Source organism: Pogona vitticeps, chromosome 1 (genome assembly GCF_051106095.1).
Source record: "Pogona vitticeps strain Pit_001003342236 chromosome 1, PviZW2.1, whole genome shotgun sequence".
Taxonomy (NCBI): domain Eukaryota; kingdom Metazoa; phylum Chordata; class Lepidosauria; order Squamata; family Agamidae; genus Pogona; species Pogona vitticeps.
The window spans coordinates 356,219,549-356,233,859 of record NC_135783.1 but is presented as its reverse complement, the minus strand read 5'-3'; the positions used below and the strand labels follow the sequence as shown (position 1 = coordinate 356,233,859).

Below are 14,311 nucleotides of genomic sequence, written 5' to 3'. Positions count from 1 at the left end.
TGGTCCATCTCTGTTACCAGGGCTATAGACACAATAGCACCTAAACGCCCTCTCCTTCGAAGAGCTCGGCCAGCGCCCTGGTTTAACCAGGAACTGCGAGCGATGAAGCAAACAAGAAGGCTACAGCGTAGGTGGAGGAAAAGCCCGAGGGAATATAATTGGATAGCGGTTAGGGTCGCAACTAACCTTTACCTGAATAAGGTAAAGGCTGCTTGTCGATCATTCTTCGCTAACCGGATAAGCGAAGCTTCAAATCAGCATTTTTATAGGGAACAGAAATCAGGGGAGGGGGGAAGAGGTGAAATAAACCTGAAAGAGCTGCCCCCCCTTTGTGTTTCATGAAAGGACTGGTCTTCAAAAGACCTAAGAAAGAAAAGGAAGGAAGGAAAGATAAAGAAGAGAAAGGAAAGAAAGAGAAAGAAGGAAGGAAGGAAAGAGAAAAGGAAAGAAAGAAAGAAAAAGAAGGAAAGAAAGGGAGGGAGGGAGGAGGACAGGGGATTAGTCAAGATAGGAGGGGGTCAGGTGATGAACAACCAGAAGGAATTTTTCCACAAAGAGAACAATTAAACATAGGGACAGACTGCAGGGTATAGCTGGCATATTTTTATGTGCCCTTTACTACAGCTGATCTGGAACGCATGCCCCTCCAGAGAAGATGGCTGAGCTGTTCCAAGGGAGAACACAGGCCTCGCTTTGGGCTCTAGGAAAAGAGATTCACACCTCACCTAGAGGTATTTATGGCACACATAGAAGAACAAGATAACGCTCCCTTACTGCCCTTTAACCTTTTCATGTAGCCGATGGCCCGTCCTGGGAATGCTTGTAGGAGGAAGCTAGCCACAATGGTTTAACATTTCACAGTATTGAAGGCCATACATCCTGGCCCACGAAGACACATCAACATGCCAACAGATAAGGAGAAAGGGATACCGTGGTTGTTCCAGGTTTTTCGGGCTTTTTGGCCGTGTTCCAAATATATAGAAAGGGATACCCCTTATCCCCAAACTTTCAGGCTCATCTTGGCCACAGGTCAAGGAAACATAGGGGCACAATATGCATATTTCCATATAACCAATAGATTAACTTAGTTGGCACCAATTACCCAATGAGGGGCTAGATCCAAAGTTGGGGTACAACTGAACAATAGAATTGTAGCATTTTATTGCTCTTTGTCTATATCATTATGAAATGTCTGTACTCTATATGATCGGGATCTTCTCTGCTATTAAGAGAAGTCCCAGCTGACCTTTTCTGTTACTTTGCTATTCAAAATACAATCGGACCTTTGGTTCAGCTGTTGTATTCTCGCCTGATTCCCAAAACCGAAACCCAAAATTGGCCAGTAACAAAGGAAAGAAAGAAGGAAAGAAAGAAGGAAGGAAGGAAAGAAGGAGGGAAGGAGGGAGCTCCCCTTCTCTGTGGGAAACTCCTGCCTAAATGTTGTAGCTGCATTGTGTTCCAGTGACGGGCACAGACACTCCTGGCAGGAAGTGGCAGCTGCCAGCAGGCGGGGTGGCCCCTTCTGCCTTTTTGCTTAGAGGTAGAGCATAAGATCAAAGGGTTATTTCAGCCAATCCTGGTGACGATTACGTATCCTATCTGAATTCTAACAACATACTATGTAACTCATGCTAAGTCAATAAAGGAAGCTATCATGGCGTTGCCTGTGGGCTCCGCTGGCTTGGACATCCCTTGTTGACTCCTTTGCTCTTTCTCTAAGGCAATTAGCCTTCCTTTGTTCCGTGATCACCCACACTTCTCAAAACAGCAAGAACCAGTTCTCCCCAGGCCAACCCTGAACAGCTCGCTAGTCACCCATTGGCAACCAGCTCATTCCCAGCTCTGTCTTTAGCTGTGACTCCCCTTTCCACAGGACAGCCAGAGGCGCTTGGGGATTTCCTTGGAGAAAACGCAGCTGCCAGCAGCAGTGCTTTTTAAGGCCGTTTGCTGCTCTTCCGTGGCCATTCAATGAACGTCAAAGCCATATAGAAACCGGTCTTTAGTTACATTGGTGCTGTACAACAATGGAAGTAAAAGCCAGCCAGCCCCCCCCCCCCACACTTTTCAAAAGGCCACGTTCACATTTCCCGTCATCCCGGGTCTTCAGCGTCATCCAGGATGAGCACAGTCCATCATTCAATATCCACCAGTTCGACTTCAAAGAAAAGTTTTGCATTTGGTGGAATCCTGAGGCACAGAAGTTAAGGAACTTTTTTCTCTACGGAATGGGTGACACACTTTGTAAAGCCATCCCAGTGCTAGGCTGGGATTCAACTGTTTCAAAAGAGGGGCTCATCACAGATCTGCACTGTGAGCCTAGCTGGCTGTTCTGGGGCTCCTGCAAGGGGTGTCACGAGGAAGCCCCCTCGGTTCCCTTGCTTGCACCAAGCAGGAGGGCCTCTGTCTGCGTGCAGCCTGCTGGCGCTGATCAGGATCCCAGCCTGAGATTTGGGGTGTGTGTGTGAGAGAGAGATGGGAGAGTCACCTTGTCTCTCTACTGCCTTTTCCCAGAAGGGTCTATAAGAAACGATGCTCTCTGTTTCTCACACTGCACTGGCAGCATTCAACCCCCCCCCCCCCGAGATAAGCTCAGTCACTGAAGAACCCCTTCAGCCACACGGGGACCATTTTGTTCTGGAGCAGAGACATTTTTTCTCTGGCATGATTTTCAACCACTGATTCAGAAACCTAGTGGGATCCGGCTACAGGGAAGCCTCAGATTTGCAAGCGACGTCTTGCTCTCCCGGAGTGGTGGCAAAAGGGGCAAAAGGGAGAGATCAGCCTCCAAGGGCTGCCCCACGCTGTGTGCCCCCCCAGACCAGTCCTTCCTTGCGCCTCCTCCTTCCCCCTCCTCCTCCGGGACAGGCCCAGCTGCCCCTTTGCATCACACACACACACAGCGAGCATGATGGCGCGCTCCACAAGGATACTTGGCCTCGGGTTGTCCTTTCTTCCCGTACGCCCACTCCGGTTCAATCTCCAAATGCGCCTTCTCCCCTTTGCTCATGGTCAGCAGGGCTTCATCCCACTGGGAGGGGGAAAAAACAGTGAGGAACAGACCAGAAGGTCCATATTTCTGAGCTGATTGACAAGGAGGAAAGCTTTAGGACGTGCCGAAGAAGACCCTACCAGGGTCCTTTTCTTGCAGGTTTCTCCCTTTGCATCAGAGCCTGAGTACCATTCAGAGCATTACTACTTACTCCTTGCTACTACCACATTCTACAATATTACTACTACAGTGGTGCCCCACTTGACGACAATAATCAGTTCCAGCGAAATTGCTGTAGAGCAAAATCATCATCAAGCAAAAGTAAAAAACCCATTAGAATGCATTAAAAACCAGTTAATGCGTTCTAATGAGGGAAATACCTCATCGTCCAGCAAAGATCCTCCATAGGGCGGCCATTTTCCAGTGCCCGTAAAGCGAGGAATCCATCCTAAACACAGCGGGGAGCCATTTTGCACAATGGGGAGCCATTTTGCACAGCGGGGAGCCATTTAATAATATTTAACCATCATCATCATCATCATCATCATCATCATCATCATCATCATCATCATCATAATTTTGCGACCCGCCGATCAGCTGTTTTAAAACCATTGTTAAGCGAAAAATCAGTTCCCGAAGCAGGGAACCGATCATCGTTAAGTGAAAAAACCTTTTTGAATCATCGCAATAGCAATCATAAAAAACTCATCATCAAGCGGATTCGTCGTGAAGCGGGGTAATCGTCAAGCGGGGCATCACTGTACTAGTAGAATAGGCATCCTTCAGTCTCGAGAGACGATGGTCACGTGCTCTGAATAGAGGACTTGGAACAGAGTCTAGTGTGCCTGAGAAGGCCAATTCGCAAATGACCATCCCTTCCACACTGGAGACAAATGAAATCTGTCCCCTGTTCAGCTCCCTGGTTTTGCTGGTTTCAGGATGGCCTCTTGGCCTTGGCCTGCTGGACAAGGGTCTCTTATTCAAAATGGGAGAGGCTGTCCCATTAGTACTAGTAAAGGGCATACTTATTAAATTACTTATTCTGGGCAAGCAAGCCGTTGTGAATAACCTGCCTGAAGGTAGTCTCAGTCTGCTGGTGGAAGGACAACCCAAGGGGCCGGCAGAGGCTTGGCAATCTGGGGGGGCAGCCCCGCCACCAAGACCCTCTCTCGAATCCCCATCGCCATGAAGGCAGCCAGGGAGAAAGCGAGGCTTCCCTGAACATGGGCCAGCCATCGTGCGTGAGAGAACACACAAGAGAGCTGGGAGCCCCACGATGACCCCCCCCCTTTGCAGGTTACCACCAGCTTGTCCAGTTCTGCTCCGAACCAGGCGGGCAGCCAGTGGAGCTGCTGCAATGAAAGGGGTTACGCGCTCCCCTATGACAGGCCTGTAGCATTTGGACCAGATAAATGCACTGTATTTTAAGGCTAAATCACTTGTTTCCTAAACCAGGTCCAGAACACAACCCATTTGTCACTCGAGTTCCACCTCCACATTTCAATGAAGGACAGCAGGCAAGGGGGTTGGTCCTTGTTTCCAATCCAGCTCAGGAAATGGAAGGTTTGCAGCCAACCCCTACTTTGCAGGCAGGCACAGGCGCAAGCGTGCATGCAAGCACACACCACACACACACCCCCAAAGAACGCGGCTGTGCCTCAGCCTTTCAAACTCCGACCTCATGCCTGTTGTCGCAGGCAAGAAGCCAAAAGGCCGAAGGGCTGGACGGCATCAACGCCTCCTCTGATCTCCCGGGAGGAACTCAAGCAGGTGGCCTCAGAGCAGCCCGGCAGAGGCCTTTCCCAGCGGCAGAAGGGCCCAGGGAGGCTGACGGACACACACCAGCTGCGCCGCCACCGCCGCCACTCCCCTACTTACGCCCCGGATCACTTTTCCAACACCGACTTTGAAGCTCAGCGGCTTGGAGGCTTTCTTTTTCTTGCTACCTGAAAAGGCACGTCGAGAGCAGCACATCAGCCAAAATGTTGGGAGCCAGGATGAACCCCCTTCCCTTAGCCTGGGACCCGGAAAAATGGAAGTGGAAGCTTTGGAGCCCCATTCCAGCCCCCCCTCCCTCCCCGGGCCACTGGGTTTTGTTTGTTTCGTTTGTTTCCCTATTTTTAGATCACGTAAAGAAAACATTTAACCCTCTTTAACAGGATTTGGGGATGGCACTAAAAAGAGGGGTCTATAAAACTCAACAGTGCCCTGCACTCATGCTGGGGGGGGCACTTGATTTGGGCACAAGGTAAGGTGTCTTAACACCAAACTGCTTGAACAGGAAATGATCAGAACTTTGCTGTGGCTCAGCAATGGATATAACAAAATATCCGATTAGTTGCTAAACCTCCACCTGTGACTGATCATAAATCTGTGTGGGTGCATAAACACAAACACACACGTGCATACCAGGCTTAAGAAACCAAATATACGGGACACAGCCTGGTAGGCCACAGAGCACCCGCGAAATGCATTCCCCATCCATCCCACGTCAGAGTTAGTGCTGGATGGGGGGGGGACTCTCTGGAACGGCATGGGGATGCCAGCGGTGAAAGGGAGCTGATCAGAAACGCCTCTTTCCTCATCACTGAGACCACGTCGCTGGCAGGTCTTCAGGCCCACCCGCTTGGCAAAAACTCAGCTGCTCGGGAAAGAGGGTGGCTTTGATAACCTGGAGGGAGGGTACAGACGGGATGGAATCCCTCTGAGGGGAACAAGAGCCCATCAGTCTTAGGCCATCCCTTTCAGCAGAGATGCTCCTGGTCCACCTTCAGGCCCCCAGGCGGACCCTCTTCTGGAAGCACCAACCGCCCCCCCTCCTCCCGCTTTGAAAAAGGCGCCCTGGAGCCACTTCTTTTGAGCACTCACTGGTCTGAATGTTGGTATCAAAGACGGTCCCATCCTGCAGCTTCCCTGTGTACCAGCAGTGGACGGTGTCTCCCTTCTTGGGGAAATTGACCTTGTCGCCCTTTTTCATCACGGACTTGGTGTATTTGGGGGGGCCCTGGAGGGGGAGGCAGAAAGCATCGCCCGTCATCCTGGGTTTTCTCAGGTCGGCACCTGAGCCTGAAAGGAGCCTCTCCAGCCTCCCCTTCACGGGGTCCCGGAGCCCCTACTCCCTGGGAGAGCGGAACACCTCCCATGAAATCATCTTGCTCAGACCGATCTGAGCACAGAATCGGGCGTGCTCAACGTCAGAGACGCTCCTTTAAACAGGGGCACGGATGGGCTGCATTGTACATTCGGAGATGCTCTCAAAGTTACAGAACTGGCACCAGAGGAAACCTCGGCATCCCTTCACTGTACAGAACCGGAAGAGAGCCAGTCCACAGCTCAGGGAGGATCGAGGCCAAAGACATTTCACAAACTGCCCCTCCGCTCACCTCCTCAACTGTTTCCTCTGGTTTTGTCTCTTTGGGCTTGGCTTCCTCCTCAAGCTTGACATTTTTCACCTGTCCCGCCACATCCTCTGGGGTCTCTGTGCCCTTGAAGCTCTGGGAGGGAGGGAGAGAGGAAAAGAAAAGAAAAAAGAAAAGGAAGGAAGGAAGGAAGGAAGGAGGGAAGGAAGGAAGAAGAAGGAAAGAGAGAAGGAACGAAGGACATCCACAGGGGTGACAATTCAACATTGTAATGAAGGAAACTACAAGCATGCTTGGCCTGTACAGGCATTCATATTATTCATTCATATTATTTCCTAAGTATTTCTATGCTGAAGACAAATCACCTGCTTGATCTATCCTTTTAGCCTTCTTAGCACTTCTCAGTAAGGTCCCAAACATCCTTACCCTGATGAAAGTGGGGATGGGCGCCAAAGGCCACCCAGGGCCTCCCCCCCAAGTGAAGGACCCCCCCCCCCGCACATCCACCCTACACTGCTCTTCCCAGCACTGCTTTTCCCACAACCGTGCAAGTGAGAGAAGGGCCCGGCCATGCGGGAAACCCCTTCCGCCGAGTGGGTGACCGGCCGTTCTTTCGCTCCCGAGACTGGGGGGGGGCAGTCCAGACCCCCCACAGGGGGAATCAGAAGCCCCCCCCCAACCCCTTTCTGTAGCTGACTTTTGAAACAGGAAGCCCCTTTGGTGGGGATTGGGATTCCCCCCGTCTCCTGTGACCCATCTGATGATGAGGACACCCGTAGGGCATCCACAGGCCCCCCCCCAGCCTCATCAAAGCATCCACCCCCCCTTGCCTTGGGAAGGGTGTGCAAGGGGCCCTGCAAGCACACACGCCCCCACGGTCTCTCTCTCTCTTCAGGCGAGCCTCGAGACAGAGTGTGAGAAGCACCTGCTCTGCCCACTGACCCTGGCCACCTTGTCCAGAGGAAGACGGCTGTGAATGTGTGAACCGGGCAGGTCAGGCCAGGTCAGGGGACCCACCTGGGTGTCGAAGAGCTGGTCGTAGGCGGCGATCAGCTGCTCCTTGCTGGCCGTCTTGGCCACGTTCTTGACCTGGCCCAGCAGCTTGTGCTCCGCCAGGAACTGAAAGGTCAAGCCGAAAGGTCAGTGTGTGTGTGTGTGTGTGTGTGTGTGGGTCCCGAAAGGTCAAGGGGGTTGGAGGTGTCCCGAACCAAAGCCTTGGGGGTGGGGTGGGAAGGGGGTCCCCTCTGGGGCCCGGCCAGCACTGGGCTCCCCTCCCAGGCCAAGAACCCGCCCCATCCATGGGGGCATGGGGGGGGAATCCACTGAGCGCCCTGCGCTGGGAGCAACCCCCTCCCTCCCTCCCGGGGACTCCTTGCAGGAAAGAGCCTCAGGGGGAGAAAGAAGAAGGGGAGGAAGAGGAGGGGGCCTCAGGGGGGATGGTGGGGTGGGGGGGGCCTCCAGGCCCAGAAGAGGAGGGGGCTCTGTGTGTCTGTGTGTGTCTGTAAGGCCCCCCCCAATGGGAGGTGGGGCTCCCTCCCTCCTCTTACCCCCTCCCTTTAGGGTCGGGAAGGGTCCCACAGGAGGGCCACCCCACCCCACCCCCCGAGGGAAGCCCCACGTGTCTCCCCCTCCCCCGGCCGCCCCCCTTCCATCTCTCCTAGCCCAAGGGCGCACCCGGTGGGCGGCCTGCTCCTGGAGGAAGCGGACGATCTCCCGCTTGCAGAGCCCCTCGCCGCGGAGCTCCTCGGCCGTCCAGGGCCGCCGCGCGGGGGCCGCCATCGCCTCTCTCCGCCTCGCCTCGCCTCGCCTCCCCAACCCGCCAGGCGGCGCCCTCTCGACTACCTCCCCCAGAAGGCCCCGCGCGGGAGGGAGGGAGGGAAGGAGGCCCCACCCACCCACCCACCTCCCTCTTGGCGGCCCGGAAGGTGGCCCCGAGGCAGCCTGGGTAGTGTAGTCCGGGAGGGAAGGAATTCCTCTTTGAAGGCGGAGAGGGCTAAGCAAGAAAGCCAGAAAGAAAGAGGAAAGAGCCTCCAGAGCAGCAGCAGCAGCTCTTTGGCCCCTGAGGAATGGGGGGGGGGGTGAGGGGGCTTAGCCCTCCCCCCAAAAACTACTCCCATAGTTCGCCGGTTCCGATGACCACTGAAAGGGAAAAAAGAAGGCTTCCTCCTCCTTTTCCTCCCCCCCACGTGGGGGGGGGAAACTGTTGGGGGAAGACCTTGAGGGGCGAGGACGCTCACACACACACCGCCTTGGACTCCGGCCCTTCCCCGGGGGTGGTTCGGGTGCCCCCAGGTCGCACCCCCCAACCCTGGCCTCCATGCCCCACGACTCTCCCCCCAAAAAAGGAAAAGGTCCTGCCCGCCACCTCCCAGGGCGCTGCTTGGCTCCTGCTTAGACGCGAACCCGTGGCTTCCTCGGGAGGGAGTCGGTCCTCTCCTCCTCCGGGGGGGGGAAGGGATCCTTTGCTTTCCCAAAAGGCAGCTCAGCCTCCCTCCCCTCCTGTCTCCGGCTTGACTGGGTCGAGGACCCCGAAGGGCGTCCCTCCTTGGCCTTCTCACGGCCGTGGGGCACTCGAGCCCGACTTGGGTTTTTATTTATTTCAGGGACTCGCGACTCGGAACCCGCCCCTCCCTTTTTCTCTCTCCTGGCTCTCGCTCTCTCTCTCCTCTCCCCCTGGCCTACCTGGCGGGGTGGTTGTGCCGGGGAGGAGGAGCGGGGACGACAACGCCCATCCGGCCGCCCTTCCAGCTGGCTTTCCGGCCGGCCGGGAGAAAGAGTCCCGGAGAGGAAAGCCTGTCCCTTTGTGTGTCCCCCCTCCCCAAAGACTTCGATCCCTACCCAGCTTGGACGGACGGAGCCCTGAAACGCCCCCGTCGGTGGTCTCCTCTCTCGCTTTCTCATTCGTAGCTCTGTGTGGCGGAAAGAGGAGGAGGGAGGGAGGGGCGAGGCCGCCCATCAGCCAATCGGAGCGCCGGTGGGCGGGGCACGTCGCTATGGCGGGCTTTTCAGCTTCGCCGCCGGGTCCCCCTGGGCCAAGATGGCGGCCAAGGCCCAGGCCCGGCAGGAGAGCGCAAGGCCGGCGCCGCCGCCATGACAGGCCGCGGGCGAGGAAGAGGAGGAGGAGGCGGCGGCGGCGGCCGGGGCCACGGTCACGCGAGGCAGGCCACGCTCTTCCAGGCGTGGGGCCGGCGGCCGGAGGAGGAGGAAGAGGAGGCGGAAGAAGAGGCGCTGCTGGCCGCGGCGGCGGCTGAGGCGGAGGCCGAGGAAGCGTCAGCCTCCTCCCCGGGCCCCGCTGCGAGGGGCTTCGTCGGGGGCGCGGCGGGGTCGGTGTGGCTCTTCCCTCGGGGCCGGGACCGGGGCCTGGAGGAGCGGGCCTACCAGGTGCGGGCGGCCCGGGCGGCCCTCGGGGCGAACACCCTGCTCTGCCTGCCGACGGGCCTGGGCAAGACCCTGGTGGCGGCGGTGGTGCTGCTCAACTTCTACCGCTGGTTCCCGGGAGGGAAGGCCCTCTTCCTGGCCCCGACCAAGCCCCTGGTGGCCCAGCAGCGCCGCGCCTGCGCCCGCCTGGCCGCCATCCCCGCCGCCCACATGGCCGAGATCACCGGTGGGTTTCCCCCCTCTCTCTGCCCATGCCCCGGGGAACTCTTGCCCGACCCCCAGAGAGGGAGGGAGGGAGGGAAGAAGGGGTCAGGGAGACCCTGACGGACGCTCCTCAGGCGCCCCCCTCAGAAGCCATTGGGGCTTTGAGGAGACCCATCTCATGCAGAGGAAGGCCTCCCCCCCCCAAAAAAAGCTCTGCCTTTCCCTCCTTGATTACTTTGATTTCTATACTGTATCTCAATACCAGAACCGCTCCTCTGGGCGCTTTACAGGCCCTTAAAGCAAACAGGCAGGGCACTAAGTAAAGAGCCGAAACCCTGGTCAGAAAAACTTAAAACCATGGTGCAAACCCTAAGGCTTTCCACCCAGGGTTGGTGTGAAAGGCATCCCTGGGGGAAAAAAACGTGTTTTAAATTGGCCGCCTCCTCCACCAGTCCAGGGGAGCCACCCCTGAAGAAGGCCCTGCCTGGAGGAGGAGAGGGCTTTCACGCCTCTCAATGTGATTTTATGCTTGAGGACAGAAGATCCCGGTGCCAAAAAATCATCACACAGCTGTTTCTGGATGGGTTGCCTTCCTCCTCCTCCCAGCGCAGAGACACATTCCAGGGTAGCCACCGGTGGGAAAGTCATCCTCCCCTTCCTCGGGTGAACTGCCCAGAGCGGCCTGGGTAGCTAGAAGGGCGGGATAGAAATCACGGAATGTTCTCCTGGCGAACCCCAGGGTGGTGGAAGCCAAATACTTGAACTGGGGGTGGTGGTGAAGCCATCCTGTTAGTCCCAGAAAGAGCAGGAGTCTTGAGCAGTAGGGAGATAACCTTGCTTATGGTGATCTCCCCTCTGACCGGAGGCACCTCTTGTCAGAGTCTTTGAAAGTGAATTGCCAAGGAAAGTGGTGGTTAGGCTTCCAGGTTTCATTAGACTCCCGCCTGTGACCACTGTCCGTTATCAGGGAGCTGGGCCTGCTTGATCCCAGGTCTTGAAGGGGAGTCACACAAATGTGTTGATCATCTGCCTGCTAGAGAGTGCCTATGATAATTTCAAGAGGCTCCTTTCTTGCATACGGCCAATGTCGCTCTAATTATGAGAAAGTAACTCCCGCCTTTGGAAACGATAGAAGTTGGGTTGGCAAAATACCAATAGAGTGTAAGAAGGACTGCCATGACTTGGGTCAAAGTTTTTTTGGACTTTCCTTCCTGGGATGAGCAGTGGTTGCCACAGTAGTCTTATTTTTAAAAAGGAATTGGATGGTCTCAGTCTAATGGCATTCTGCTACCGACAACCTGTCTCCCAGAAGATTTAAGAGAAAAGTGATTGATTCTAACAGTGCAATTAATGAACAAGTCATTATTTAGAAGTGTTGTAAATTCTGATCGGATTGCACCCAGAGAAATATGTCTTTGGCCATTTATTGCCTTGTTTCTACCTTTATCTGTACCAATAATTGCTAAATACTCCATGTCTTAATGTAATCAGCTGATTCTGTTTGAGTTTTGACAGCGCTGACAGTTGACATGGGTACTTGGTTTAAAACACAAGTGCTATTTCCCATACCTCAAATGCATCTTTCTCCTTGGAGTAGAATAGGCAGATGTAAAAAGAGGTGGCTTTTTTTGGGGGGGGGGTAGAAGTGTTGGACCGAGTTTTCTGTCTTGTTTAGTGACAGCAAACAAATGGAATGTTTTTGGGGTTTTTTTGTTTGTTTGTTGTTTTGGTAAAGCACAAGTGAAACTGTTCTGTCATGCTTGTGTTGTTTCAGGAGGCACTCAGATTGCGGATCGCAAGGAAATGTGGTGCAATAAAAGGGTTTTCTTTCTTACTCCCCAAGTAATGGTCAATGACCTTTCCCGTGGAATTTGTCCTGCAGCTGAAGTCAAATGTCTGGTTCTTGACGAAGCCCACAAAGCTCTCGGAAATTATGCTTATTGTCAGGTAAGGTTGTGCTTAAGGTCATCAAGTCATCATTTACACAGCCTTTCCATTTGCAGAAGGAGATGCCTAGAAAAAAACAAAACGGTGTTATGTCTGAAGTGACAGATTGGAGAAATATTTCAGATGCTGTTTTTTTACTTGTTAAAGTGAAGAATCTCTCAACCTGCGGGGCATACATGCTGAGCACATGAGTAGAAGTGAAAAAAGCAAAATATAACTGGTTTTGTTTGGAGTCTTCCATTCATTTATGGGAAACTATACTATTTTTTAAATCCCTTATCTAATTGCATCCCTTGAATTTCTTAAGCGCTAGAGTAAGAACATTGTCAGGGATATATTAGATCCCAGCTTTATTCCACTAGGTGGCTTTGAGTTCTCATGATCTAAGTGGAAACGTAAGAGAAAATGTTGACAGCATCATGGAAGAATAAGGCTTCTATTCTGGGGGAAGGGGGGGCAGAAATAACAAAAGTAAGATGTTTTAATGAAATACTAGTCAAGATCATGCCCTCTCTTGTGTGGATTCTGAGGACTGCAAAGCCTGGCCTCTTGTGGGAAGAGTTCCCAAGGATGGGGCAGCCTTGTCCTGTATCTTTGTTTTCCTTCTGGACTGGGCTGGGTCACCTACCTTGAGAAAGATGATGTTTATGATCTGTCAGTAGGAGGGCAATGCTGGAGAAATACTGCCTGGCTCTCATAGACACTGTCCAGTCCAGGCGGACTGACTCCTCCAAAGAGGCTGAGGTCCTCGTTCCAAATTTAGATTTGCCTTTATCTCTCTTTCACTTCAAAGGTCTCTTCTTTTCGGAGGCCTTTCCTTGTAGAAGATGGCATTTTAATAGCATTCCTTTGGATGCCCTGCGAAAATGTTGGCGGTGAGATATGCTCTCTTTCCCCCTCAGGTTGTGAAAGAATTATGCAAATATACTCAAGAGTTCCGGATCTTGGCTCTCACTGCCACCCCGGGAAGCGATACGAAGGTGAGTCCCCCAATTTCTTTCCTGGAAGGGTGAGAGCCATTGGTTCTGCTGCCATCTTAAAAAAAAGAGTAACACCCTCAAGTTGATCTGCAAAATCTCATTAAAATTTATGTATTTTTGGCTTAGCTTTTTATAATGTTCCAGTTGGAATATAGGGATGGATTTATCACTCAGATAGCGGTGTGTCCCGGGATTCCGGTTCTCCATCTTGCTCCACTTTAACCGTACGGCCCCACCTCTCCCTTTCTTGCAGCTCGTCTTTAATTTGCAAGATCAGGATTCTGTGGCTGGCTTTACATGCAGCATCTGTAGGGTTTGCATACCCCACATAGTGTATGCCAAACGCTCCCCTATGCTGTGTTCGGGTGCATCTGATCGCTGCTGAGGCAAAACCCAGCCAAGTTGTAAAACCTCCTCCTGTTTCTTTACAGGCTGTGCAGCAGGTTATTACCAACCTGTTGATTTCTCACATAGAACTCTGCTCCGAAGATTCCCCTGACATTCAGCCTTACTCGTACGAACGGCAGGTTGAAAAATGTGTCATTCCACTTGGGAAAGAGCTGGGTGACATTCAGAACGCCTACATCCAGGTGAGTTGGCTCCTGGGAATGGAGGCAGTGGGAAGAGAAGGTCAGAATGAACAAAGGTGGTGTTGCATCCTTGTGTAGAAGTGGTGCTCTTTCCGGCTGTGAAAAGGGTCGGGCTGCAAATCTGGTCTATTACATTCCAAGTGTGACGAGTTTTGTGAAAAATGTAATTTCTCTCTGACACCCTACTGAGAAGCATACTGACAGCTGGTGAATTTTTCCAATCCTACTGGTGGACTTATTACGGTGTTGCTCACTGAAGTCATCCCTAATAGCAGGTTTTACTTTATTTCTGCAAGTAAGCGGTGATGTCACCTCAAGATGTTTTACATGGGCCTTGCTTTCTTGGAACAGAGACGACGGTTCTGAGGATTTCTCTTCGGTTGGTCGATGTTTTCAAAGTTCATTTGGCCCCATGTTGATTGTGGAACGGGAATTGGCTACTCCGTGATAGCCTGAGGCTTGTAGCAGATAAATTACTATTTGTGTTTAATGCACCCTGACATTTCCCAGCCAGTCCGGGGTGGGGGGTGGGGGTTATGTTGTAGCATAAAGTTGCAATCTTTTCAAATATACCTCAGCTAGATGATTTGAGAGAGCCACTAAAGCATGATAGAAATAGCTATTTACGTAGCTCTTGAGCAAGTGATAGTGTCATGTAGTAGAATTTCAGGCGAGATTAGCTGTCTTTTGTCGTGATAATCATGGTTTTGGATACCCAGTATAGAGGGATGGCGTAAGGAGGCCTGAGTTCAAATTCCTGCTTAGCCATGGAAGCTCGCTGTGGATGTGGAACCAGTAAAGACTCTCCTTAAATATTTCACTGGCTAAGGAAAGGGTCCCTCCAGTTCATTCCAGGAAACCATT

At 53.1% G+C, this 14,311-nt stretch overlaps 2 protein-coding genes across 3 annotated transcripts in view; one reads left to right on the top strand and one right to left on the bottom strand.

Moving 5' to 3' along the window:
- Positions 1-1,984: 1,984 nt before the first annotated feature.
- Positions 1,985-9,269, bottom strand: FKBP3 (FKBP prolyl isomerase 3). 2 transcript variants are annotated; one of them, XM_078384541.1, is made up of 7 exons: positions 9,031-9,269; positions 7,366-7,467; positions 6,373-6,483; positions 5,858-5,993; positions 4,868-4,935; positions 2,931-3,028; positions 1,985-2,187 (listed from the first exon to the last, which is right to left on the bottom strand). In XM_078384541.1, exons 1-7 carry the CDS (start codon positions 9,247-9,249, stop codon positions 2,133-2,135), a joined length of 789 nt encoding a protein of 262 aa, XP_078240667.1. In that variant the 5' UTR covers positions 9,250-9,269; the 3' UTR covers positions 1,985-2,132. The 2 variants fall into 2 exon arrangements, with proteins under 2 accessions (XP_078240667.1, XP_072843057.2); XM_072986956.2 differs by lacking the exon at positions 9,031-9,269 and adding an exon at positions 8,023-8,183.
- Positions 9,270-9,318: 49 nt separating this feature from the next.
- The window catches only part of FANCM (FA complementation group M), a 53,031-nt gene continuing 48,038 nt past the window's right edge, over positions 9,319-14,311 (top strand). Inside the window, exons 1-4 of the mRNA XM_072986942.2 lie at positions 9,319-9,952; positions 11,705-11,877; positions 12,780-12,857; positions 13,289-13,447. Of these exons, the coding sequence (XP_072843043.2) occupies positions 9,439-9,952; positions 11,705-11,877; positions 12,780-12,857; positions 13,289-13,447 (924 nt within the window). The 5' untranslated portion in view covers positions 9,319-9,438. The remainder of the gene's footprint in view (positions 9,953-11,704; positions 11,878-12,779; positions 12,858-13,288; positions 13,448-14,311) is intronic.

Bases quoted from the DNA above. Each gene is read 5' to 3' on its own strand.
- FKBP3 (XM_078384541.1), bottom strand. From the start codon at position 9,249: ATGAGAAAGCGAGAGAGGAGACCACCGACGGGGGCGTTTCAGGGCTCC. The intron at 4,936-5,857 runs GTGAGTGCTCAA...GTGCCTTTTCAG, and splicing joins TGATACCAACATTCAGACCA to GTAGCAAGAAAAAGAAAGCC. The intron at 3,029-4,867 runs GTAAGTAGGGGA...TCCCCCTCCCAG, and splicing joins TTGGAAAAGTGATCCGGGGC to TGGGATGAAGCCCTGCTGAC.